At 41.4% G+C, this 26,660-nt stretch overlaps 1 protein-coding gene across 1 annotated transcript in view; it reads right to left on the bottom strand.

Moving 5' to 3' along the window:
- The window catches only part of TAOK3 (TAO kinase 3), a gene marked incomplete in the record, with an annotated part of 945,289 nt that overhangs the window by 73,151 nt on the left and 845,478 nt on the right, over positions 1-26,660 (bottom strand). The window contains 1 exon segment of the mRNA XM_053701678.1: positions 4,423-4,635. Coding sequence (XP_053557653.1) covers positions 4,423-4,635 — 213 coding nt within the window.

Raw genomic sequence — 26,660 nt, 5'->3', positions numbered from 1 at the left:
AAGCGTTCAATCTCCAAGCCGTCAGTTGGAGGGAAACCAGATTCGGATGTTCGAATGGACCCTGAACAAGAAGGTCCTGTCTCAAAGGTAGCTTCCATGGTGGAGCCGATGACATATTCACCAGGTCTGCATACCAAGTCCTGCGTGGCCACGCAGGAGCTATCAAGATCACCGAGGCCCTCTCCTGATTGATCCTGGCTACCAGCCTGGGGATGAGAGGAAACGGTGGGAATACATAAGCTAGTTTGAAGGTCCAAGGTGCTACTAGTGCATCTACTAGGGTCGCCTTGGGATCCCTGGATCTGGACCCGTAGCAAGGAACCTTGAAGTTCTGACGAGACGCCATCAGATCCATGTCTGGAATGCCCCATAATTGAGTTATTTGGGCAAAGATTTCCGGATGGAGTTCCCACTCCCCCGGATGGAATGTCTGACGACTCAGAAAATGCGCTTCCCAATTTTCCACTCCTGGGATGTGGATCGCAGACAAGTGGCAGGAGTGATCCTCCGCCCATTGAATTATCTTGGTCACTTCTTTCATCGCCAGGGAAGTCCTTGTTCCCCCCTGATGATTGATATATGCAACGGTCGTCATGTTGTCTAACTGAAACCTTATGAATTTGGCCTTTGCTAGTTGAGGCCAAGCACTGAGAGCATTGAATATCGCTCTCAGTTCCAGAATGTTTATCGGGAGAAGAGACTCTTCCCGAGACCATAGACCCTGAGCTTTCAGGGATTCCCAGACCGCGCCCCAGCCCACTAGGCTGGCGTCGGTCGTGACAATGACCCACTCTGGTCTGCGGAAGCTCATTCCCTGTGACAGATTGTCCAGGGTCAACCACCAACGGAGTGAATCTCTGGTCTTTTGATCTACTTGAATCGTCGGAGACAAGTCTGTATAATCCCCATTCCACTGTCTGAGCATGCACAGTTGTAATGGTCTTAGATGAATTCGTGCAAAATGAACTATGTCCATTGTTGCAACCATCAATCCTATTACTTCCATGCACTGCGCTATGGAAGGACGAGGAACAGAATGAAGTACTTGACAAGAGCTTAGAAGTTTTGATTTTCTGACCTCTGTCAGAAAAATCCTCATTTCTAAGGAATCTATTATTGTTCCCAAGAAGGGAACTCTTGTTGACGGGGACAGAGAACTTTTTTCTTTGTTCACCTTCCATCCGTGAGATCTGAGAAAGGCTAGGACGATGTCCGTATGAGCCTTTGCTTTTGACAGGGACGACGCTTGAATCAGGATATCGTCCAAGTAAGGTACTACTGCAATGCCCCTTGGTCTTAGAACCGCTAGAAGGGACCCTAGTACCTTTGTGAAAATCCTTGGAGCAGTGGCTAATCCAAATGGAAGTGCCACAAACTGGTAATGCTTGTCCAGAAAAGCGAACCTTAGGAACTGATGATGTTCCTTGTGGATAGGAATATGTAGGTACGCATCCTTTAAATCCATGGTAGTCATAAATTGATTTTCCTGGATAGTAGGTAGGATCGTTCGAATAGTTTCCATTTTGAACGATGGTACCCTGAGAAATTTGTTTAGGATCTTTAGATCCAAAATTGGTCTGAATGTTCCCTCTTTTTTGGGAACTATGAACAGATTGGAATAAAATCCCATTCCTTGTTCTCTTATTGGAACTGGATGTATCACTCCCATCTTTAACAGGTCTTCTACACAATGTAAGAATGCCTGTCTCTTTATTTGGTTTGAAGATAATTGAGACCTGTGGAACCTTCCCCTTGGGGGTAGTTCCTTGAATTCCAGGAGATAACCTTGAGAAACTATTTCTAGCGCCCAAGGATCCTGAACATCTCTTGCCCAAGCCTGAGCAAAGAGAGAAAGTCTGCCCCCCACTAGATCCGGTCCCGGATCGGGGGCTATCCCTTCATGCTGTTTTGGTAGCAGTGGTAGGCTTCTTGGCCTGCTTACCCTTGTTCCAGCCTTGCATTGGTTTCCAGGCTGGTTTGGGTTGTGAAGTATTACCCTCTTGCTTAGAGGATACAGAATTAGAGACTGGTCCGTTTCTGAGAAAGGGACGAAAATTAGGCTTATTATTAGCCTTAAAAGACCTATCCTGTGGGAGGGCGTGGCCCTTTCCCCCAGTGATGTCTGAAATAATCTCTTTCAAATCAGGTCCAAATAATGTTTTACCTTTGAAAGGAATGTTAAGCAATTTTGTCTTGGAAGACACATCCGCTGACCAAGACTTTAGCCAAAGCACTCTGCGCGCCACGACAGCAAACCCTGAATTTTTCGCCGCTAATCTAGCTAATTGCAAAGCGGCATCTAAAACAAAAGAGTTAGCCAATTTAAGTGCTTGAACTCTGTCCATAACCTCCTCATACGAAGATTCTTTGCTGAGCGATTTTTCTAGTTCCTCGAACCAGAAACACGCTGCCGTAGTGACAGGAACAATGCATGAAATTGGTTGTAGAAGGTAACCTTGCTGTACAAAAATCTTTTTAAGCAAACCCTCTAATTTCTTATCCATAGGATCTTTGAAAGCACAACTATCTTCGATAGGAATAGTAGTGCGTTTGTTTAGAGTAGAAACCGCCCCCTCGACCTTGGGGACTGTCTGCCATAAGTCCTTTCTGGGGTCGACTATAGGAAATAATTTCTTAAATATAGGGGGGGGAACAAAAGGTATGCCGGGCCTTTCCCACTCTTTATTTACTATGTCCGCCACCCGATTGGGTATAGGAAAAGCGTCGGGGGGCACCGGAACCTCTAGGAACTTGTCCATCTTACATAATTTCTCTGGAATGACCAAATTGTCACAATCATCCAGAGTAGATAACACCTCCTTAAGCAGTGCGCGGAGATGTTCTAATTTAAATTTAAATGTCACAACATCAGGTTCAGCTTGATGAGAAATTTTTCCTGAATCTGAAATTTCTCCATCAGACAAAACCTCCCTCATGGCCCCTTGAGATTGGTGTGAGGGTATGTCAGAACAGTTATCATCAGCGTCCTCTTGCTCTTCAGTGTTTAAAACAGAGCAATCGCGCTTTCTCTGATAAGTAGGCATTTTGGATAAAAGATTTGCTATGAAGTTATCCATTACAGCCGTTAATTGTTGCATGGTAATAAGTATTGGCGCACTAGATGTACTAGGGGCCTCCTGTGTGGGCATAACTGGTGTAGACACAGTAGGGGATGATGTAGTATCATGTTTACTCCCCTCATTTGAGGAATCATCTTGGGCAATATCATTATCTGTTGCATTACTGTCCTTACTTTGTTTGGACACTATGGCACAATTATCACATAAATTTAAATGGGGAGACACATTGTCTTTCATACATATAGAACATAGCTTATCTGATGGTACAGACATGTTAAACAGGCTTAAACTTGTCAACAAAGCACAAAAAACGTTTTAAAATAAAACCGTTACTGTCACTTTAAATTTCAAACTGAAAACACTTTATTACTGAATATGTGAAAAAGTATGAAGGAATTGTTCAAAATTCACCAACATTTCACCACAGTGTCTTAAAGCATTAAAAGTATTGCACACCAAATTTCAGAGCTTTAACCCTTAAATTAACGGAACCGGAGCCGTTTTTACATTTAACCCCTATACAGTCCCAGAATGAGGCTCTGTCTATAACTAGAAAGGCCCCCATCTGAAAAAGGTGTCCAACACAGTGCCTGCCGTTTTTCTAAACGTTCCCCAAGATTATAATACCAATAATTAGTTAGAATCTGCATAATATGCCTAGTAAAGCAATTGTTTTAGCCCAGAAAAATGTCTACCAGTTTTTAAGCCCTTTTTGAAGCCCTTTATTCTTTTATGTTTAACTAAGAAAATGGCTTACCGGTCCCCATGAGGGGAAATGACAGCCTTCCAGCATTACATGGTCTTGTTAGAAATATGGCTAGTCATACCTTAAGCAGAAAAGACTGCTAACTGTTTCCCCCAACTGAAGTTACTTCATCTCAACAGTCCTGTGTGGAAACAGCAATCGATTTTAGTTACTGTCTGCTAAAATCATCTTCCTCTTACAAACAGAAATCTTCATCCTTTTCTGTTTCAGAGTAAATAGTACATACCAGCACTATTTTAAAATAACAAACACTTGATAGAAGAATAAAACTACATTTAAACACCAAAAAACTCTTAACCATCTCCGTGGAGATGTTGCCTGTGCAACGGCAAAGAGAATGACTGGGGTGGGCGGAGCCTAGGAGGGATCATGTGACCAGCTTTGCTGGGACTCTTTGCCATTTCCTGTTGGGGAAGAGAATATCCCACAAGTAAGGATGACGCCGTGGACCAGACACACCAATGTTGGAGAAATAGTGATATTTTTTTTTAAAGTAAAGCATTTGCCGAAGAATATTTAAAAAAGTCTTATAATCAAATTTCCTAAGCACTACACTTCAAATCCTATAATTCTTACCGCTTGGGAGGCCATCATTTCATTGATACTTTGCTCATACTGCTCAGCCAGAATGGCCAATTTGCGCGTCTGCTCGTCTTTCAGGGACTTGAGTATTGTCTTGTGCTCACACTTTGGGGATACCTCCAGCTGGTGATTCTTCAGGGCCTTGTACTGCTTGGTTTGCACTTTACATGTGTCCTGGAACTGTTTCTTTATCTGCATTTCCATCACCTGAAATAGGAGAAAAAAATAATAATAAAGAAATTAAAATTTGACTACTTGCAAATACATAGGATCTGATTATTGCTGGCGACATGTCCAAGATTAACTCCTTTAAAAAATGGTTTAGCCTAATCTTTTACATTCACTGCTTTTCTTGAGTTACCCACACACATCAATTTTTTTTTATCAGCAGACAACATTTTTAGAACATAAAACTTTTTAGCAGAAATATCAAAAAGCCTCTATATGGAATGCAAAAAGTGTATTTCTGGTGTCATTTACTATATAAAGCAAAATAATTATAGAGAATTCCTCTGATATATCAAAGAACCACAATGTCCACTTCAGAAGAATGTACTTCTCACTAAGAGGAAGCCGTGGCGACACTATTCCCGTTGTCTATCTAACTCCCAGCCTCTGGGTGACGTCATCCAAGGAGGGCGATTGGATGGTGCAGAGCAGGTGATCAAAAAACCAGCCGGACTAACTGGTTGGGGCAAAATTCAAAACAAAAGACGTACCCAGCTGTCATAAAACTTCAATTTTATTCCAAATTGTTTAAAACAGATACATGAGGCTCTCACAGGCGTGCAGAGATGTGAATCAGATAGGGTTTCTCTCTGATCAACATCTCTGCACACCTGTGAGAGCCTCCTGTATCTGTGTTAAACAATTCGGAATAAAAGTGAAGTTATGACAGCTGGGTACGTCTTCTATCATTTACTATATCACACACACACAAAAAAAAAAATATTTGGTTCCATATTTAGCAGTAACTAGAAGAATTAGGTCACTACACTATCTTGCATTTTATAAAACCCCCCAAAAAATAATAAATATTTGTAACAAAATCTCTTAACAAAATTAGAATTCTGATTTTACAGAGAGGTAACGTAACTATCTGACTTAATATGCATACTCCTAGCTATGTTCACAATGACAATATACTCTTTCTACAGAGAAACAAAGATCTATGAGATCTGATAGCAACACAAGTAGATGTGGAAAAAAAGAAAAGCAGAAAAACATAATTTATTCTTACCTGATAAACTTAAAACTTATTTATTTCTTGACACGGTGCGTCCACGGATCATCTTAATTACTGTTGGGAATATCACTCCTGACCAGCAGGAGGCGGCAAAGAGCACCACAGCAAAAGCTGTTAAATACCACTCCCCCTACCCACAATCCCCAGTCATTCGACCAAAGGGAAAGGAAGTGATGTAAGGTGCAGAGGTGCCTGAAGTTTATAGAAAAGCAAACTGTCTAAAAAACAGGGCGGGCAGTGGACTCACCGTGTCAAGAAAATACATTTATCAGGTAAGAATACATTATGTTTTCTTTCTAATGACACAGTGAGTCCACGGATCATCTTAATTACTGTTGGGAACCAATACCCAAGCTAGAGGACACGGATGATAAGGTAGGGACAAGACAGTTAACCTAAACAGAAGGCACCACTGCTTGAAGAACTTTTCTCTCAAAAGAAGCCTCTGCTGAAGCAAAAGTATCAAATTTGTAAAATTTAGAAAAAGTATGCAAAGATGACCAAGTCACAGTCTTGCAAAGCTGATCTACAGAAGCTCCATTTTTGAAAGCCCAAGAAGATGAAAGAGTCCTTGTGGAATGAGCCATGATTCTCTCAGGAGGCTGCTGATCAGCAGTCTCATATGCCAAGCGAATAACACTCCTCAACCAACAAGAAAGAGAAGTAGCCGTAGCTTTCTTACCCTTAGGCTTCCCAGAAAAGACAACAAATAAAGAAGAAGACTGGCGAAAATCCTTAGTCGCCTGCAAATAATATTTCAATGCATGAATCACATCCAGGTTGTGCAACAAACGCTCCTTATGAGAAGAAGGATTAGGACACAAAGAAGGAACAACAATCTCTTAATTAATATTCTTATTAGAAACAATCTTGGAAAGAAAACCCAAGGCAGTACGCAGAACTACCTTATCAGAGTGAAAAATAAGAAAAGGCGATTCATACTGTAAGGCTGAAAGCTCCGAAACTCTTCGAGCTGAAGAAATAGCCACCAGAAACAAAACCTTCCAAAATAACATCTTAATATCCAAAGAATGCATAGGTTCAAACGGAGCCTGTTGAAGGACTAAGAACCAAATTAAGACTCCAAGGTGGAGTAGCAGAAATTTGACCCTTCAGGGTACTAGCAGATAAACCTCTCTCCAAACCATACTGGAGAAAAGACAAAATCTTAGGAATCCTAACTACTCCACGAGTAGCCTTTGGATTCACACCAATACAAATATTTACGCCAAATCTTATAATAAATCTTCCTAGTCAAAGGCTTACGAGCCTGAATCATAGTCTCAATGACTGACTCAGAAAAACCATGCTTAGAAAGAATCAAGCGTTCAATCTCCAAGCAGTCAGCTTCAGAGAAACGAGATTTGGATGAAGGAAGGGACACTGCAGAAGAAGGTCCTTCCTTAAAGGGACACTGTACCCAAAAATTTTCTTTCATGATTCAGATAGAGCACGCAATTTTAAGCAACTTTCTAATTTACTCCTATTATCAAATCTTCTTTATTCTCTTGGTATCTTTATTTGAAATTCAAGAATGTAAGTTTAGATGCCGGCCCATTTTTGGTGAACAACCTAGGTTGTCCTTGCTGATTGGTGGATAAATTAATCTGCTGTCCAGAGTGCTGAACCAAGAAAAAAGCTTAGATGCCTTCTTTTTCATATAAGATAGCAAGAGAACAAAGAAAAATTGATAATAGGAGTAAATTAGAAAGTTGCTTAAAATTGCGTGCTCTATCTGAATCACAAAAGAAAATTTTTGGGTACAGTGTCCCTTTAATGGAAGACGCCAAGGTGGAAGAGAAGACATGTGCACCAGATCTGCAAACCAGATTCTGCGAGGCCACACTGGAGCAATGAGAATCACCAATGTCCTCTCTTGTTTGACCCGAGCAATGACCCGAGGAAGAAGAGCAAACGGAGGGAACACATATGCCAGACTGAAAGTCCAAGGAACTGCCAGAGCATCAGAACAGCCTGAGGATCCTTTGACCTCGACCTGTACCTCGGGAGCTTGACATTCTGACGAGATGCCATGGATGAAGTTCCCACTCCCCTGGATGAAAAGTTCCCACTCCCCTGGATGAAAAGTCTGTCTGCTCAGAGAATCCGCTTCCCAATTGTCCACCCCTGGAATGTGGATAGCAGACAGACAACAGTTGTGAATCTCCGCCCACTGAATAATCTTGGCTACCTCTGTCATGGCCAAGGAACTCTGATTTCCTCCCTGATGATTGATGTACAGTCACTGACATTATGTTGTCCGACTGAAACCTAATAAACTGGGTTGAAGCTAGCTGAGGCCAGGCTAGAAGAGCATTGAACGTTGCTCTCAGTTAGAAAACATTTAAGAAGAACCGACTTCTCCCGAGTCCATAGACGCCGAGCCCTTAATGAACCTCAGACAGCACCCCAGCCCAGCAAACTGGCATCCGTGGTTAATATCACCCAGGAAGGTCTGCGAAAGCAAGTTCCCTGAGAGAGAAGATTCGGAGACAACCACCATGGAAGAAAATATCTGGACATCTGATCTAAAACAATCTTTGGAGATAGATCCGCATAATCCCCATTCCACTGCCTGAGCAAGCATAACTGCAGAGGTCTGAGATGGAACCGAGCAAATGGAATGATGTCCATGACTGAAACCATCAGACCAATAACCTCCATGCACTGAGCCACTGACGGCCGAGGAAGGGACTGAAGAGCAAGACACGTATTGAAATGGTCCCCAAAAATACCACTCTTGTAGCCTGAATTAAGGAACTTTTTCCTAACTTCACCTTCCAACCGTGGGAGCGCAGAAAAGACAACAACTCAGTGTGGGAGTTTGCTAGTTGAAAAGATGGAGCCTGAACTAGAATGTCGTCCAGATAAGGTGCTACCTGCAACACCCTTCAATCAAAGCACCGACAACAATGCTCCCAGGACCTTTGAAAAAATTCTGGGAGCTGTTGCAAGACCAAAAGGAAGAGCTACAAACTGAAAATGTTTGTCTAGAAATGCAAATCTTAGGAACCGAACCTGTGATGATCCCTGTGAATGGGAATATGCAGATACGCATCCTTTAAATCCACTGTGGTCATGAACTGACTGTTCTGAACCAAAGGAAGAATGGAACAAATAGTTTCCATCTTGAAAGCCGGAACCCTGAGAAACTTGTTTACACTCTTGAGATCTAAAATTGATCTGAAAGTTCCCTCCTTTTTGGGAACGACAAAGAGATTGGAATAAAAACCCAGACCCTGTTCCGGAACCGGAACTATCACTCCCATGTCGGAAAAATTCTGAACACAACGTAAGAACGCTTCTCCTTTTATCTGGTTTACAGATAACCTGGAGAGAAGAAACATGCCTCTGGGAGGAAAATTCTTAAACTCCAGTTTGTAACCCTGGGACACGATATCTACCACCCAGGGATCCTGAACATATCGAACCCAAGCTTGAGCGAATAAAGACTCTGCCCCCCACAAGATCCATTCCCAGATCGAGGGCAGACCCTTCATGCTGATTATGAGTCAGCAACAGCCTTCCTGGACTGCTTCCCCCTATTCCAAGACTGATTTGACTTCCAAGAAGTTACGAAAGAAACTAAAATTACTCTGCCAACCCTTCTGTTTATTTCTTTTATCCTGAGGAAGAGAATGCCCCTTCCCTCCCGTAATATCAGAAATAATCTCAGCCAAACCGGCCCAAACAAGGTCTTACCCTTGTAAGCAATAGACAAAAGCTTAGACTTAAAGAACACATCCGCAGACCAAGATTTTAACCATAAAGCTCTGCGAGCTAAAATGGCAAAACCAGAATTTTAGCTCCCAACTTGATGACCTGTAGAGAATCATCTGCAATAAAGGAATTAGCCAACTTCAAAGTCTTGATTCTATCTTGCATTTCTTCAAGAGGAGTATTTTGCTGAATAGAATCAGACAATGCATCAAACCAATATGCCGCCGCACTAGTAACCGTAGCAATACATGCAGTCGGTTGCCATTGATACCCCTGGTGAACATAAACCTTTTTAAGCAAAGCTTCCAACTTCTTATACATAGGATCTTTAAAGGAACAGCTGTCCTCAATAGGAATAGTGGTCCTCTTGGTCAGAGTGGAAACTGCTCCCTACACCTTAGGAACCATCTGCCAAAATTCCTTAATAGAATCAGCAATAGGAAACAACTTCCTAAAATTTGGAAAAGGGGAAAAGGGAATCCCAGGCTTCTCCCATTCTCGTGCAATAATATGTAAAACACGATATGGTATAGGAAAAACTTCCACCAAGGAAGGGACATCAAAAAACTTAAATTTACTAGATTTCTTAGGAATAACTATGACTGACGCCTCAGAGTCATCCAAGGTAGCCAAAACCTCCTTGAGTAACAAACGGAGGTGCTCTAGCTTAAACCTAAAGGAAACAACCTCAGGTTCAGAAGAAGGATTTACACTATCAGAAGCTGAGATCTCACCCTCAGATGCTACTGAAATATCTTCCTCCTCAGACTTATGAGAAGAAACACTAGACACAATTGCAACAGAATCAGAAACCTTATACTTCCTATTGCGCTTCCCCTGCAATATAGGAAAAGCAGACAAAGCCTCAGATACTGCCGAGGATATATGGGTAGCCATATCCTGCAAGGAAAAACCAACTTGAGACAAAACACAGGGCACTGCAGAAGATTGGGACGTATGAGGATAAATCTGCGGATTAGCCTGAACATCCGCCCTAGACAATGAAGGCTCAGAATCAAAAAGTCTATCCTTGTAATGTAATGGTCTCTCAATTACAAGAGGAACAAAAAGGGATAGGAGGCTCAATGTTAGTATTTAAACAGAGAACAAGCTTGCAGGGCCTCTTGGTCCATCTTATTCTAAAGGAAAAAACCTTAATGAATAAAAACATTTTTTTTTTAAAACTAGAAAATCCTTAATTAAACTGCACAATAAATCTTGCAGCAACAATTTTTCACAAAATTAATGCAAAAAGACACAAACGTTATAGTCTCCGAAATTCAGACAGAAACTTAAATATAAACAGAGCAGCAGCCCCACAAAAAACAACAGGCAAGCTCCACACCTCAGCAAGCTCTGCTTAGGTGCCTACCTGACCTCCTTGCTGCCGATAACAAAATCAGAAAATGATCCGGACCCCCATACAGCCACACCGGAGAGAACGCTGAACCACCTCTGAGGAGCTATGCAACAGAGATTATACCCCACAAGTTCACAAATGCTTAAAAGCCACCACTTGCTCTACTGCAGAGACTGACATGGACTACGGCTAAACCCCAAAGAAAACCAGAGCAAACTTGCTCTGCTTAAAAAATAAACTCTTGATTGAAGAATCAGACACCTAACTTTACCCCTTCTTGCAACTGAAACAAGCAAAGAGAATGACTGGGGATTGTGGGTAGGGGAGTGGTATTTAACAGCCTATGCTGTGGTGCTCTTTGCCTCCTCCTGCTGGTCAGGAGTGATATTCACAACACTAATTAAGATGATCCGTGGACTCACTGTGTCATTAGAAAGAAAGATAAAGTGGGGCAAAAAAGGAGCAAAAACAAGTACTGCTGCAACCTGAACAAAAAGAAAGGCTTGTGGACTCTCACCATAAGGTAAGCATAAATAGTGTTTTCTATCTTCAGATGGTGACAGTCCACAAGTCAGAATCATTACTCAAGCAGTGGAGTCCAAGAGACCACAATGAAATAGGGAGGGGGGGGGACACAAACAGTGAAAGCAGGATGTTACTGATCAGGCACTACAGACCTCAGAACTTTCCTGCTAAAGGCAGCATTAGAAGAAGCAAACAAATTACGTGATAAAACTTCAAAAAAAAGTGTGTAAAGAATACCAAGCAGCTGACTTAAAAATCTTATCAATAGAAGCCTCCTTACAAAAGGCATGAGAAGTAGCAACTGCTCTAGTGGAATGAGCAGTAATGTGCTCAAGGGGAAATTTCCATATTAGCCTTACGAATGGAAGCTTTCAGCCAAGCTGCTAAAGTAACGACCGTAGCCTTCTGACCTTTGCAACATGCAGAAAAATAAACAAACAGAAAAGAAGAAAGGCTGAAATTTTGTGGCTTCCACATAATATTTGAGAGCTCTTACAATATCCATGTTGTAGAAAAGACACCTATTAGAAGTCTTGGGTGACGGACAAAAATTGATTGATATGTGTTGATACTACATTAGGAAGAAAAGAATAGGTCGAAAAAACAGCCTATGGAAAAAAACAGAAAAGGAGGTTTTTATGATAAATCTGAAAGTTCAGAAACCCTTCTAGCCGAAGAAATAGCTAGAAGAAAAAGAACCTTCCAGGATAAAAGCTGACGGTTTAAATAATGCATTGGCTCAAAAGGAGGAGTTTGAAGGACCCTCAAAACTAGATTAAGAGGAGAAACTGGACAAATAAAATTCATGCTTACCTGATAAATTTCTTTCTTTCCGGATATGGAGAGTCCACGACATCATCAATTACTAGTGGGAATATCACTCCTGGCCAGCAGGAGGAGGCAAAGAGCACCACAGCAAAGCTGTTAAGTGTCACTCCCCTACCCACAATCCCCAGTCAATTGACCATAGGGAAATGGGAAAAAGGAATAACACAAAGGTGTAGAGGTGCCTGAGGTTAAGTAAAAAAAATAACTTTCTTAAATTGAAGGGTGGGTTTGTGGACTCTCCATATACGGAAATAAATTAATTTATCTGGTAAGCATAAATTTTGTTTTCTTTCCTAAAAAAAGGAGAGTCCACGACGTCATCAATTACTAGTGGGAACCAATGCCCAAGCTAGAGGACACAGATGACTAGGGAGGGAAAACAAGACAGGCGGAACTAAACAGAAGGCACCACCGCTTGAAGAACCTTTCCACCAAAAGAGACCTCAGTCGAGGCAAAAGTATAAAATCTGTACAATTTGGAAAAAGTATGCAGAGAGGACCAAGTTGGAGCCTTGCAAAGCTGTTCCACAGAAGCTTTATTTCAAAAGCCCAAGAAGAGGAGACAGCCCTAGTGGAATGAGCCGTAATTCTCTGACCAGCAGTCTCATAGGCAAAACTAATCATACTTCTAAACCAGAGGGAAAGAGAAGTAGCAGTAGCCTTCTGACCTTTACGCATTCCAGAGAAACAAATAGGGCAGAGGACAGGCGAAAATTCTTTGTCGCCTGCAGGTAGTATTTTAGAGCAGGTACTATTAGAATTACTGATGCTCTCTCCAGTTCATTTACGTCAATGACTCGTGGAAGGAGAGCAAACAGAAGAAAAAGATATGCTAGACTGAAATCCTAAGGAACCACAAGAGCATCCATCAGTGTAGCCTGCAGATCTCTTGACCTTGTACTGTATCTTGGAAGCTCGGCGTTCTGTTGAGACGCCATCAGAAACTACTCCGGCATCCCACATTTGAGGGTTAACCTGGAGAAAACCTCTGGATGGAGCACCCACTCCCCGGAATGAAATGTCTGTCTGCTCAGGAAATCCTCTTCCCAGTTGTCCACTTCTGGAATGTGAATGGCAGATAGACAACAAATGTGAGCTTCCGCCCACTGAATAATCCTTGTCACCTCTTTCATGGCTAAGGAACTCTGAGTTCCTCCCTGGTGGTGATGAAAGCCACCGAGGTGATATTGTCCGACTGTACAAAATCGTTCTGAACTCCAAGATGTTGATGAGGAGAGCAGACTCCTCCCGAGTCCATAAACTCTGAAATAGATCCGAATGGTCTCCATCCCATTAACTGAGTGTGCATGTAGAATTCAGAAATGGAAATTAGCAAATGGAATGATGTCCATGGAAGCAAAATCAGACTAATTACCTCCATACATTGAGCCACTGATGGCCGAACAGTAGACTGCTGAGAGAGACAAGAGGAAGGACTTTTGAATTTTCTGACTGAGGTCAGAAATATTTCCATATATAGGGAATCTATTGAGGTACCTAAGAAAACTAACCGTGTAGCTGGAACAAGGGAACTCTTTTCCAGATTAACTTGCCATCCGTGGGAACGTAGAAAAGACAACAAAATCTCCTTATGAGAAAAATAGATGGCGCTTGAACCAATATTGAGAAAATTCTGGGAGCTGTGGCAAGGCCAAATGGAAGAACCACAAACTGAAAGTTTTTGTCTAGAAAAGCGAATCTCAGGAATTCGAGATGATACCTGAGATGGGAACATGAAAATACGCATCCTTCAGGTCTATGGTCATCATAAACTGACCCTCTTGGACCAAAGGAAGAATGTAATGAATGGTCTCCATTTTAAGGATGTTACCCTGAATAACCTGTTGAAACACTTTACGGCTAGAATAGGACGAAAAGTCCTCTTTTTTGGGAACCACAAACAGATTTGAATAGAATCCTATACCCTATTCCCTTAATGGAACTGGGACTTTCACTCCCAGGGGAGAAGGTCCCGAATGCAATTCAAGAATGCCTCTTTTGATCTGGTCTGCAGATAATCTTGAGAGGAGGAATTTGCCCCTAGGAGAAAAAAATATTGATTCAATTTGTAATCCTAGGAGACTATGTCCACAGACCAAGGATCTGGGACAACCCGTATCCAAGCTTGACAAAACAGAGAAAGTTTGCCCCCCACATCAGATCCCGAAATGGGGGCGAACTCTACATGCCCATTGAAACTCAGCTGCAGGTTTCTTTAATTGCTTCCCCTTGTTCCAAGACTGATTGGGTCTCCAAGAAGACTTGAACTGTTCCTGCTTGGAAGAGGGAGAGGAAGACTTTCCTTCGAAGTTACAAAAGGAACGAAAATTACTCCGACGTCCTTTAGGCCTATTCTTCTTGTCTTGTGGTAGAAAAGACCCTTTTTTACCTGTAATATCAGAAAATATTTCTGCCAGACCAGGTCCAAACAAGGTCTTACCCTTGTAAGGAAGAGCCAGAAGCTTGGACTTAGAGGTAACATCAACTGACCATGATTTTAGCCACAACGCCCTGCGGGCTAGCACAGAGAAGCCAAATATCTTGGCTCCCAGATTAATAACTTGCATGGTAGCATCAGAAGCATAGTAGCATGGTAGATTAAGAACCTTAATCCTGATTTGGTTCTCCTCCAAAGGAGTTTCTACCAAAATGGAATCAGACAAGGCGTTGCACCAATAAGATGCCGCACTTGAAACAGAGCAATGCAAACTGCAGGTTGCCATTGAAGACCTTGATGAACACACATCCTTTTCAAATAAGCCTCCAGCTTTTTGAACTGTTCCTGCTTTGTCCATTAAATCCTTAAAAGAGCAGCTATACTCAATAGGGATAAAAGTCCTCTTAGCCAGATTAGAAATGGCCCCTTCTACTTTAGGCACCATGCGCCATGAATCCTTAGTGGAGTCAGCGACAGGAACATTTTCTTAAAGACGGGGAAAAAGGTATTCCTGGCTTCTCCCATTCCTGTGAAATAATTTCTGTTGCACGGTCTGGAACAGGAAACACTTCCACAGTGGAAGGAACATCATATTAATTAAGTTTACTAGATTTCTTAGGGTTGACAACAACAGGAATATCAGAGTCGTCCAAAGTAGCTAAAACCTTCTTTAACAATACACGAAGATGTTTAAGCTTAAATTTGAAGGTTACTACTTCAGCATCAGATGAAGGAATTATACTATTCAAATCTGAGATTTCACCCTCAGAGGCCACTGACGAATCCTCCTCATCAGAATTATGAGGAAGGGCAACCTGTGCAGCAGCAGGTGGAACAGAAACCTTACTATCTGAATCTCTAATTTTCCTCTTGCGTTTTTCCCCATAGCATAGGAAAAAACAGATAATGCCGCAGAAGATACCTGTGCAACAAATCCTGCAGGCAAATATATGCCTCCAAGAGACTGAGAGGAACCACAGGGCACTGCCATTGAGGTAGCCTGAACAGCATCATCCTGAGAGACATTAAGCTCAGCAAAAAAATATTTTTTTTTAGACAGAAGGTACAAAATTGTATAGGAATACAAAAGTATCTCTAGGCGCAGCAAAACATTAGTTCATAGGAGACTCCTGCTCCATGTCAAAATGATAAGAAAAAACATAATTTATGTAAGAACTTACCTGATAAATTAATTTCTTTCATATTAGCAAGAGTCCATGAGCTAGTGACGTATGGGATATAAATTCCTACCAGGAGGGGCAAAGTTTCCCAAACCTCAAAATGCCTATAAATACACCCCTCACCACACCCACAAATCAGTTTAACGAATAGCCAAGAAGTGGGGTGATAAGAAAAAAGTGCGAAAGCATAAAAAATAAGGAATTGGAATAATTGTGCTTTATACAAAAAAATCATAACCACCACAAAAAAGGGTGGGCCTCATGGACTCTTGCTAATATGAAAGAAATGAATTTATCAGGTAAGTTCTTACATAAATTATGTTTTCTTTCATGTAATTAGCAAGAGTCCATGAGCTAGTGACGTATGGGATAATGACTACCCAAGATGTGGATCTTTCCACGCAAGAGTCACTAGAGAGGGAGGGATAAAATAAAGACAGCCAATTCCTGCTGAAAATAATCCACACCCAAAATAAAGTTTAAATGAAAACATAAGCAGAAGATTCAAACTGAAACAGCTGCCTGAAGTACTTTTCTACCAAAAACTGCTTCAGAAGAAGAAAACACATCAAAATGGTAGAATTTAGTAAAAGTATGCAAAGAAGACCAAGTTGCTGATTTGCAAATCTGATCAACCGAAGCTTCATTCCTAAACGCCCAGGAAGTAGAAACTGACCTAGTAGAATGAGCTGTAATCCTCTGAGGCGGAGTTTTACCCGACTCAACATAGGCATGATGAATTAAAGATTTCAACCAAGATGCCAAAGAAATGGCAGAAGCTTTCTGGCCTTTTCTAGAACCGGAAAAGATGACAAATAGACTAGAAGTCTTTCGGAAAGTCTTAGTAGCTTCAACATAATATTTCAAAGCTAACAACATCCAAAGAATGCAATGATTTCTCCTTAGAATTCTTAGGATTAGGGCATAATGAAGGAACTACAATTTCTCTACTAATGTTGTTGGAATTCACAACCTTGGGTAAAAATTTAAAAGAAGTTCGCAACACCGCCTTATCCTGATGAAAAATCAGAAAAGGAGACTCACAAGAAAGAGCAGATAATTCAGAGACTCTTCTGGCAGAAGAGATGGCCAAAAGGAACAAAACTTTCCAAGAAAGTAATTTAATGTCCAATGAATGCATAGGTTCAAACGGAGGAGCTTGAAGAGCCCCCAGAACCAAATTCAAACTCCAAGGAGGAGAAATTGACTTAATGACAGGTTTTATACGAGCCAAGGCTTGTACAAAACAATTAATATCAGGAAGATTAGCAATCTTTCTGTGAAAAAGAACAGAAAGAGCAGAGATTTGACCTTTCAAGGAACTTGCGGACAAACCTTTATCTAAACCATCCTGAAGAAACTGTAAAATTCTCGGAATTCTAAAAGAATGCCAGGAAAAATGATGAGAAAGACACCAAGAAATATAAGTCTTCCAGACTCTATAATATATCTCTCTAGATACAGATTTACGAGCCTGTAACATAGTATTAATCACAGAGTCAGAGAAACCTCTTTGACCAAGAATCAAGCGTTCAATCTCCATACCTTTAAATTTAAGGATTTGAGATCCTGATGGAAAAAAAGGACCTTGCGACAGAAGGTCTGGTCTTAACGGAAGAGTCCACGGTTGGCAAGAGGCCATCCGGACAAGATCCGCATACCAAAACCTGTGAGGCCATGCTGGAGCTACCAGCTGAACAAACGAGCATTCCTTCAGAATCTTGGAGATTACTCTTGGAAGAAGAACTAGAGGCGGAAAGATATAGGCAGGATGATACTTCCAAGGAAGTGATAATGCATCCACTGCCTCCGCCTGAGGATCCCGGGATCTGGACAGATACCTGGGAAGTTTCTTGTTTAGATGAGAAGCCATCAGATCTATTTCTGGAAGTTCCCACATTTGAATAATCTGAAGAAATACCTCTGGGTGAAGAGACCATTCGCCCGGATGCAACGTTTGGCGACTGAGATAATCCGCTTCCCAATTGTCTATACCTGGAATATGAACCGCAGAGATTAGACAGGAGCTGGATTCCGCCCAAACCAGAATTCGAGATACTTCTTTCATAGCCAGAGGACTGTGAGTCCCTCCTTGATGATTGATGTATGCCACAGTTGTGACATTGTCTGTCTGAAAACAAATGAACGATTCTCTCTTCAGAAGAGGCCAAGACTGAAGAGCTCTGAAAATTGCACGGAGTTCCAAAATATTGATCAGTAATCTCACCTCCTGAGATTCCCAAACCCCTTGTGCTGTCAGAGACCCCCACACAGCTCCCCAACCTGTAAGACTTGCATCTGTTGAAATTACAGTCCAGGTCGGAAGAACAAAAGAAGCCCCCTGAACTAAACGATGGTGATCTGTCCACCACGTCAGAGAGTGTCGTACAATCGGTTTTAAAGATATTAATTGAGATATCTTTGGGTAATCCCTGCACCACTGGTTCAGCATACAGAGTTGAAGAGGCCGCATGTGAAAACGAGCAAAGGGGATCGCGTCCGATGCCGCAGTCATAAGACCTAGAATTTCCATGCATAAGGCTACCGAAGGGAAAGATTGTGACTGAAGGTTTCGACAAGCTGATATCAACTTTAGATGTCTCATGTCTATCAAAAATAGAGTCATGGATACTGAATCTATCTGAAAACCTAAAAAGGTTACCTAAGTCTGAGGAATCAATGAACTTTTTGGTAAATTGATCCTCCAACCATGATGTTGAAGAAACAACACAAGTCGATTCGAATGAGATTCTGCTAAATATGAAGACTGAGCAAGTACCAAGATATCATCCAAATAAGGAATACCACAATACCCTGTTCTCTGATTACAGACAGAAGGGCACCGAGAACCTTCGTAAAAAATTCTTGGAGCTGTAGCTAGGCCAAACGGCAGAGCCACAAACTGGTAATGCTTGTCTAGGAAAGAGAATCTCAGAAACTGATAGTGATCTGGATGAATCGGAATATGCAGATATGCATCCTGTAAATCTATAGTAGACATATAATGCCCTTGTTGAACAAAAGGCAGGATAGTCCTTACAGTTACCATTTTGAATGTTGGTATCCTTACATAACGATTCAATATTTTTAGATCCAGAACTGGTCTGAAGGAATTTTCCTTCTTTGGTACAATGAAGAGATTTGAATAAAACACCAGTCCATGTTCCAGAACTGGAACTGGCAAAATTACTCCAGTCAACTCTAGATCTGAAACACATTTCAGAAATGCTTGAGCCTTCGCTGGGTTTACTGGGACACGGGAAAGAAAAAATCTATTTGCAGGAGGCCTTATCTTGAAGCCAATTCTGTACCCTTCTGAAACAATGTTCTGAATCCAAAGATTGTGAACGGAATTGATCCAAATTTCTTAGAAAAAACGTAATCTGCCCCCTACCAGCTGAGCTGGAATGAGGGCCGCACCTTCATGTGGACTTAGGAGCTGGCTTTGATTTTCTAAAAGGCTTGGATTTATTCCAGACTGGAGATGGTTTCCAAACTGATACCGCTCCTGAGGATGAAGGATCAGGTTTTTGTTCCTTGTGTGACAAAAGGAACGAAAACGATCATTACCCTGGAAAGAAAGGGAAAGCAGAGTAGACTTAGAAGACATAACAGCATTCCAATTCTTAAGCCATAAAGCTCTTCTAGCTAAAATAGCTAGAGACATATACCTGACATCAACTCTAATGATATCAAAGATGGCATTACAAATAAAATTATTAGCATGTTGAAGAATAAAAATGCTATGAGAATTATGATCTGTTACTTGTTGCGCTAAAGCTTCTAACCAAAAGATGAAGCTGCAGCAACATCCGCTAAAGATATAGCAGGTCTAAGAAGATTACCTGAACACAAGTAAGCTTTTCTTAGAAAGGATTCAATTTTCCTATCTAAAGGATCCTTAAGGAAGTACCATCTGCCGTAGGAATAGTACGCTTAACAAGAGTAGAGACAGCCCCATCAACTTTAGGGATTTTGTCCCAAAACTCTAATCTGTCAGATGGCACAGGATATAATTGCTTAAAACGTTTAGAAGGAGTAAATGAATTACCCAAATTATTCCATTCCCTGGAAATTACTTCAGAAATAGCACTAGGGACAGGAAAAACTTCTGGAATAACTACAGGAGATTTAAAAACCTTATCTAAACGTTTAGATTTAGTATCAAGAGGACCAGAATCCTCAATTTCTAATGCAATTAGGACTTCTTTAAGTAAAGAACGAATAAATTTCATTTTAAATAAATATGAAGATTTATCAGCATCAACCTCTGAGACAGAATCCTCTGAACCAGAAGAACCATTATCAGAATCAGAATGATGATGTTCATTTAAAAATTCATCTGAAAAATGGGAAGTTTTAAAAGACTTTTTACATTTACTAGAAGGAGGAATAACAGACATAGCCTTCTTAATGGATGTAAAAACAAAATCTCTTATGTTATCAGGAACACTCTGAGTATTAGATGTTGACAGAACAGCAACAGGTAATGTAACAGTACTTAAAGGAAATATTATCTGCATAAACAGTTTGTCATGACAAAACAGTACAAACAACAGCTGGAGGAACAGATACCATAAGTTTACAGTAGATACACTTAGCTTTGGTAGCTCCAGCCCCAGGCAGGGATATTCCAGAAGTATCTTCTGACTCAGCTTCAACGTGGGACATCTTGCAATATGTAATAGAAAAAACAACATATAAAGCAAAATTGATCAAATTCCTTAAATGACAGTTTCAGGAATGGGAAAAAAATGCCAGTGAATAAGCTTCTAGCAACCAGAAGCAAAAAATCAATGAGACTTAAATAATGTGGAGACAAAAGTGACGCCCATATTTTTTCGCGCCAAAAAAGACGCCCACATTATTTGGCGCCTAAATGCTTTTGGCGCCAAAAATGACGCCACATCCGGAACGCCGACACTTTTGTCGCAAAAGAACGTCAAAAAATGACGCAACTTCCGGCGACACGTATGACGCCGGAAACAGAAAATAATTTTTGCACCAAAAAAGTCTGCGCCAAGAATGACGCAATAAAATGAAGCATTTTCAGCCCCCGCGAGCCTAACAGCCCCCCAGGGAAAAAGTCAAATTTTTTAAGGTAAGAAAAAAATGAATTATTCATATGCATTATCCCAAATATGAAACTGACTGTCTGAAAATAAGGAATGTTGAACATCCTGAGTCAAGGCAAATAAATGTTTGAATACATATATTTAGAACTTTATAAAAAAAGCGCCCAACCATAGCTTAGAGTGTCACAGAAAATAAGACTTGCTTACCCCAGGACACTCGTCTACATGTTGTAGAAAGCCAAACCAGTACTGAAACGAAAATCAGCAGAGGTAATGGTATATATATATAAGAGTATATCGTCGATCTGAAAAGGGAGGTAAGAGATGAATCTCTACGACCGATAACAGAGAACCTATGAAATAGACCCCGTAGAAGGAGATCATTGCATTCAAATAGGCAATACTCTCCTCACATCCCTCTGACATTCACTGCACGCTGAGAGGAAAACCGGGCTCCAACCTGTTGCGGAGCGCATATCAAAGTAGAATCTAGCACAAACTTACTTCACCACCTCCATAGGAGGCAAAGTTTGTAAAACTGATTTGTGGGTGTGGTGAGGGGTGTATTTATAGGCATTCTGAGGTTTGGGAAACTTTGCCCCTCCTGGTAGGAATGTATATCCCATACGTCACTAGCTCATGGACTCTTGCTAATTACATGAAAGAAATTAAAAATATTTACAATTGTTACTGGCCCTTTAAATTGTCATTAATTTAAACAGAGAAATAAACCTACAGTGCTATTCTGGTTCAACTTACTGGCCCTTTAACATTCAGAGTGATAAAGCTAAACCTCTGCACCTTAACATTAGACTGAGTTGCTTACCTCCGGGCAAAAAACAGTCTGGCAGTGACACCAGGTTATGGAGAAAATTGTTCACATTAAAACAATGACCAGCAGCAACATTCCGCTCTTAAAATAAAGTGTCTTAGCCCTCTCCGCTATAGGGTATTCATTCAAGAAGCAACTTGCTGCAATATACACAAAATCCTCTCATGGATGCAGCCGACGCTGCTCCGAAGCAGAGGAGGGAGGTCACATAATCGGGTTAGAAGAAGCTGAATTAAGAAAAGCGTGCGCTTCTAATCCGGCTCAAAGCGAAAGTAAACACTCTGAGACTAATATGAGCCGTAACAGAGATCATAATTACAAAATAAACCACAGTGACCATAAAAACTCTGAGACAGAATCCCCTGCCCCACAGAGTAAGATAATTCAATGACAACCAGAGTACTTTGATATGTTAAATAAAAACAAACGAGCTAGAAGTTGTTAACCCCTTCATACCCAAGAAGGGAATTACCTCTTGTCACATACAATAGAAAGTGCCTGCTTACTAAAATGCAGAGAGCTATACTTCTTTATTTTAAAAACTCTGAAGTGCAAGTCTCCTCACCTAGAAGACAAAAGCACTTACCTGCAGTCTAGCTGTCCAGCAGGGAGACAGCTCACAAGGCGTGAAAGGACACATACTCCTACAGAGGCCTGTAGAAAAAAGAAAGAACAGAGTAAACCTACTCTGGCTTTCTATATTAGGGCAGCAATATGTTAGGAAAACAAAGCAAAGCCCACCTCACAAGTTCCTAACTGCTTTAAAGCCACCACTACTCTACTACAAAGATTGATGTGGACTACAGATATACCCAAAAATCTTGATTGTAGCGAAAAGAAATCCAATTTTCTTCAGACACCAAATTTCACCTCCTCCATTGACAGAGGCAAAGAGAATAACTGGGGATTGTGGGTGACACTTAACAGCTTTGCTGTGGTGCTCTTTGCCTCCTCCTGCTGGCCAGGAGTGATATTCCCACTAGTAATCGATGACGTCGTGGACTCTCCATCTCTTAGGAAAGAAAACTGGTATAATTCTTATTAAAGCCTATAAAAAAGGATTGAAAATCAGGAATTTTCTTATGAAACAAAACAGAGACAAAATCTGCCCCTCAGTAAACTAGCTGATAAACCTTTATCTAGACCTTCCTGCAGGAATTCAAGAATTCTAAAATAATTCTAGCAATAACCTTTGCAATACCACGCAAAAGTGGTTTTCCTGACCTTATGATAAATATGTCTGGTAACTGGTTTACTAGCTTGAAAGAAGGTACCAATAACATTGGCAAAAAAAACTCAGACAGAATAGAGTTCACTTGCTATGCTGACAACATTAAGAGTTTTGAAATCTTAAAAAAAAGGGCCTTGAGATGGAAGATCTTTTCTTTGAGAAAGCCTCCAAGGCTGGCATGATGACATCTGCACCTCACTCCTCATCAAGGAGGCAAAAGAAAATGAATGAGCATCATGGTAAGTGGGATGAATTTAAAGCTCTGGTGTGTTGGGTGTATTTTGCCTCCTCCTAATGGTCAGGATGGGAATATTGCTACATGTGATGAATCGTGGACTCTCACCATCTGATGAAAGAAATAAGGCTAGCAGCTGATGGTTATAGGGTTATGAAAACCCTAATTTGAATGATGGGAGGTTCTCTGTCCCTACACCTCTAAAAGTGAAAAAAGACTGGCAATATTTCAGACCCATACTCTACCTCAGCCAAAACTGCTTGAGTTTGTATTGCAGGTGTTAACCTGCAACATGAGAGGACCTCACCTAATTTCAAGGGCAAAACTTCCCTCATGCAAAGAAGATGCTGTATGTCCCTCCATATATCAACCACTAGAGACCAAGCAAAGTAAGTTTCCACTTAAAGGACAGCAAGTACTGTAGACATCCTCTGCACAGCACTATGTAAGATATCTATCTACCATCCTTAGGCAAAAAATATAACGAAAAACATTGCTAAAAAAAACAAAACACCCAGATTTTTTTTTTACATAATTTTGACACTATCATTTATTTTCACAATTGGGATATAACTAACAAACCAATATGGATTCTCAAACATTTTTTTGTAACTAAAGATAAATCTATATCTTCACAGTAACAGCACACGATCCAAGATGATTACTAGTGTGTAGCTCCCCTATGTCTTGGAAAGGCTAAAAGCTTCCTAAAGTTAGAGATCTTCAGGCTCCTCCCTTACCTCTATATATGCAGTTCTCCTCCTCTTCCCAGTCTAAGTTTTACATAAAGCAATGCTAAGAGAATAGAGAAAAAAAAAAAAGATCATGACGGTACTATATCATGATCAAGAGATAATAACCAATTTATATAACTTAGAGGATCCACAACTTTCTTTTTATATGGAGGGATGGTCACTGACAGTGGAATTTGCCTAAGGCTATATTACATTATACTTATACTAATAGTAACTCCTCAAAAACAATTTATGCTTACCGGATAAATTAACTTCTTTCATAGGGGGTCAAAGCCCACGATCCATTAGTCCTGGGAATTGCTCTTCTCTACCACTAGGAGTAGGCAAAGATTCCCAAACCCCCAAGAGCTGTCAAAACCCCTCCCACTTCACAGGTACCTTAGACTAACGTATAGCCAAGCAAAATGAGGTAGGAAAAAGCAATACAAGGAGCAAGGGTAGAAAAAAAGGAGCAGGGAAAAAAAAGGAGAAAAAACAGAATTTATGCTTACCTGATAAATTACTTTCTCCAACGGTGTGTCCGGTCCACGGCGTCATCCTTACTTGTGGGATATCTCTTCCCCAACAGGAAATGGCAAAGAGTCCCAGCAAAGCTGGCCATATAGTCCCTCCTAGGCTCCGCCCACCCCAGTCATTCGACCGACGGACAGGAGGAAATATATATAGGAGAAACCATATGGTACCGTGGTGACTGTAGTTAGAGAAAATAATTCATCAGACCTGATTAAAAAACCAGGGCGGGCCGTGGACCGGACACACCGTTGGAGAAAGTAATTTATCAGGTAAGCATAAATTCTGTTTTCTCCAACATTGGTGTGTCCGGTCCACGGCGTCATCCTTACTTGTGGGAACCAATACCAAAGCTTTAGGACACGGATGAAGGGAGGGAGCAAATCAGGTTACCTAAACGGAAGGCACCACAGCTTGCAAAACCTTTCTCCCAAAGCCTCCGAAGAAGCAAAAGTATAAAATTTGTAAAATTTGGCAAAAGTGTGCAGTGAAGACCAAGTCGCTGCCTTACATATCTGGTCAACAGAAGCCTCGTTCTTGAAGGCCCATGTGGAACCCACAGCCCTAGTGGAGTGAGCTGTGATTCTTTCAGGAGGCTGCCGTCCGGCAGTCTCATAAGCCAATCGGATGATGCTTTTAAGCCAAAAGGAAAGAAAGGTAGAAGTCGCTTTTTGACCTCTCCTTTTACCAGAATAAACAACAAACAAGGAAGATGTTTGTCTGAAATCTTTTGTAGCCTCTAAATAGAATTTTAGAGCACGGACTACGTCCAAATTGTGTAACAAACGTTCCTTCTTTGAAACTGGATTCGGACATAAAGAAGGTACAACTATCTCCTGGTTAATATTTTTGTTAGAAACAACCTTAGGAAGAAAACCAGGCTTAGTACGCAAAACCACCTTATCTGCATGGAACACCAGATAGGGCGGAGAACACTGCAGAGCAGATAACTCTGAAACTCTTCTTGCAGAAGAAATTGCAACCAAAAACAAAACTTTCCAAGATAGTAACTTAATATCTATGGAATGTAAAGGTTCAAACGGAACCCCTTGAAGAACTGAAAGAACTAGATTTAGACTCCATGGAGGAGTCAAAGGTCTGTAAACAGGCTTGATCCTAACCAGAGCCTGAACAAATGCTTGAACATCTGGCACAGCTGCCAGTCTTTTGTGTAGTAAGACAGATAAAGCAGAGATCTGTCCCTTTAGAGAACTTGCAGATAATCCTTTCTCCAAACCTTCTTGTAGAAAGGAGAGAATCTTAGGAATTTTTATCTTATTCCATGGGAATCCTTTGGATTCACACCAACAGATATATCTTTTCCATATTTTATGGTAAATCTTTCTAGTTACCGGTTTTCTGGCCTGAACCAGAGTATCTATCACAGAATCTGAAAACCCACGCTTCGATAGAATCAAGCGTTCAATCTCCAAGCCGTCAGCTGGAGGGAGACCAGATTTGGATGTTCGAATGGACCCTGAACAGGTCTGCATACCAAGTCCTGCGTGGCCACGCAGGAGCTATCAAGATCACAGAGGCCCTCTCCTGATTGATCCTGGCTACCAGCCTGGGAATGAGAGGAAACGGTGGAAATACATAAGCTAGGTTGAAGGTCCAAGGTGCTACTAGTGCATCTACTAGAGTCGCCTTGGGATCCCTGGATCTGGACCCGTAGCAAGGAACCTTGAAGTTCTGACGAGACGCCATCAGATCCATGTCTGGAATGCCCCATAATTGAGTTATTTGGGCAAAGATCTCCGGATGGAGTTCCCACTCCCCCGGATGGAATGTCTGACGACTCAGAAAATCCGCCTCCCAGTTTTCCACACCTGGGAAGTGGATCGCAGACAGGTGGCAGGAGTGATCCTCCGCCCATTGAATTATTTTGGTCACTTCTTTCATCGCCAGGGAACTCCTTGTTCCCCCCTGATGATTGATATACGCAACGGTCGTCATGTTGTCTGATTGGAACCTTATGAATCTGGCCTTTGCTAGTTGAGGCCAAGCCCTGAGAACATTGAATATCGCTCTCAGTTCCAGAATGTTTATCGGGAGAAGAGACTCTTCCCGAGACCATAGACCCTGAGCTTTCAGGGATTCCCAGACCGCGCCCCAGCCCACTAGACTGGCGTCGGTCGTGACAATGACCCACTCTGGTCTGCGGAAGCTCATTCCCTGGGACAGATGGTCCAGGGTCAGCCACCAACGGAGTGAATCTCTGGTCTTCTGATCTACTTGAATCATTGGAGACAAGTCTGTATAGTCCCCATTCCACTGTTTGAGCATGCACAGTTGTA

The sequence above is a fragment of the Bombina bombina genome, chromosome 2, assembly GCF_027579735.1.
Source record: "Bombina bombina isolate aBomBom1 chromosome 2, aBomBom1.pri, whole genome shotgun sequence".
NCBI lineage: Eukaryota > Metazoa > Chordata > Amphibia > Anura > Bombinatoridae > Bombina > Bombina bombina.
Note: the sequence above shows the minus strand (reverse complement) of the source record. Positions and strands in the feature narration are given on the sequence as shown.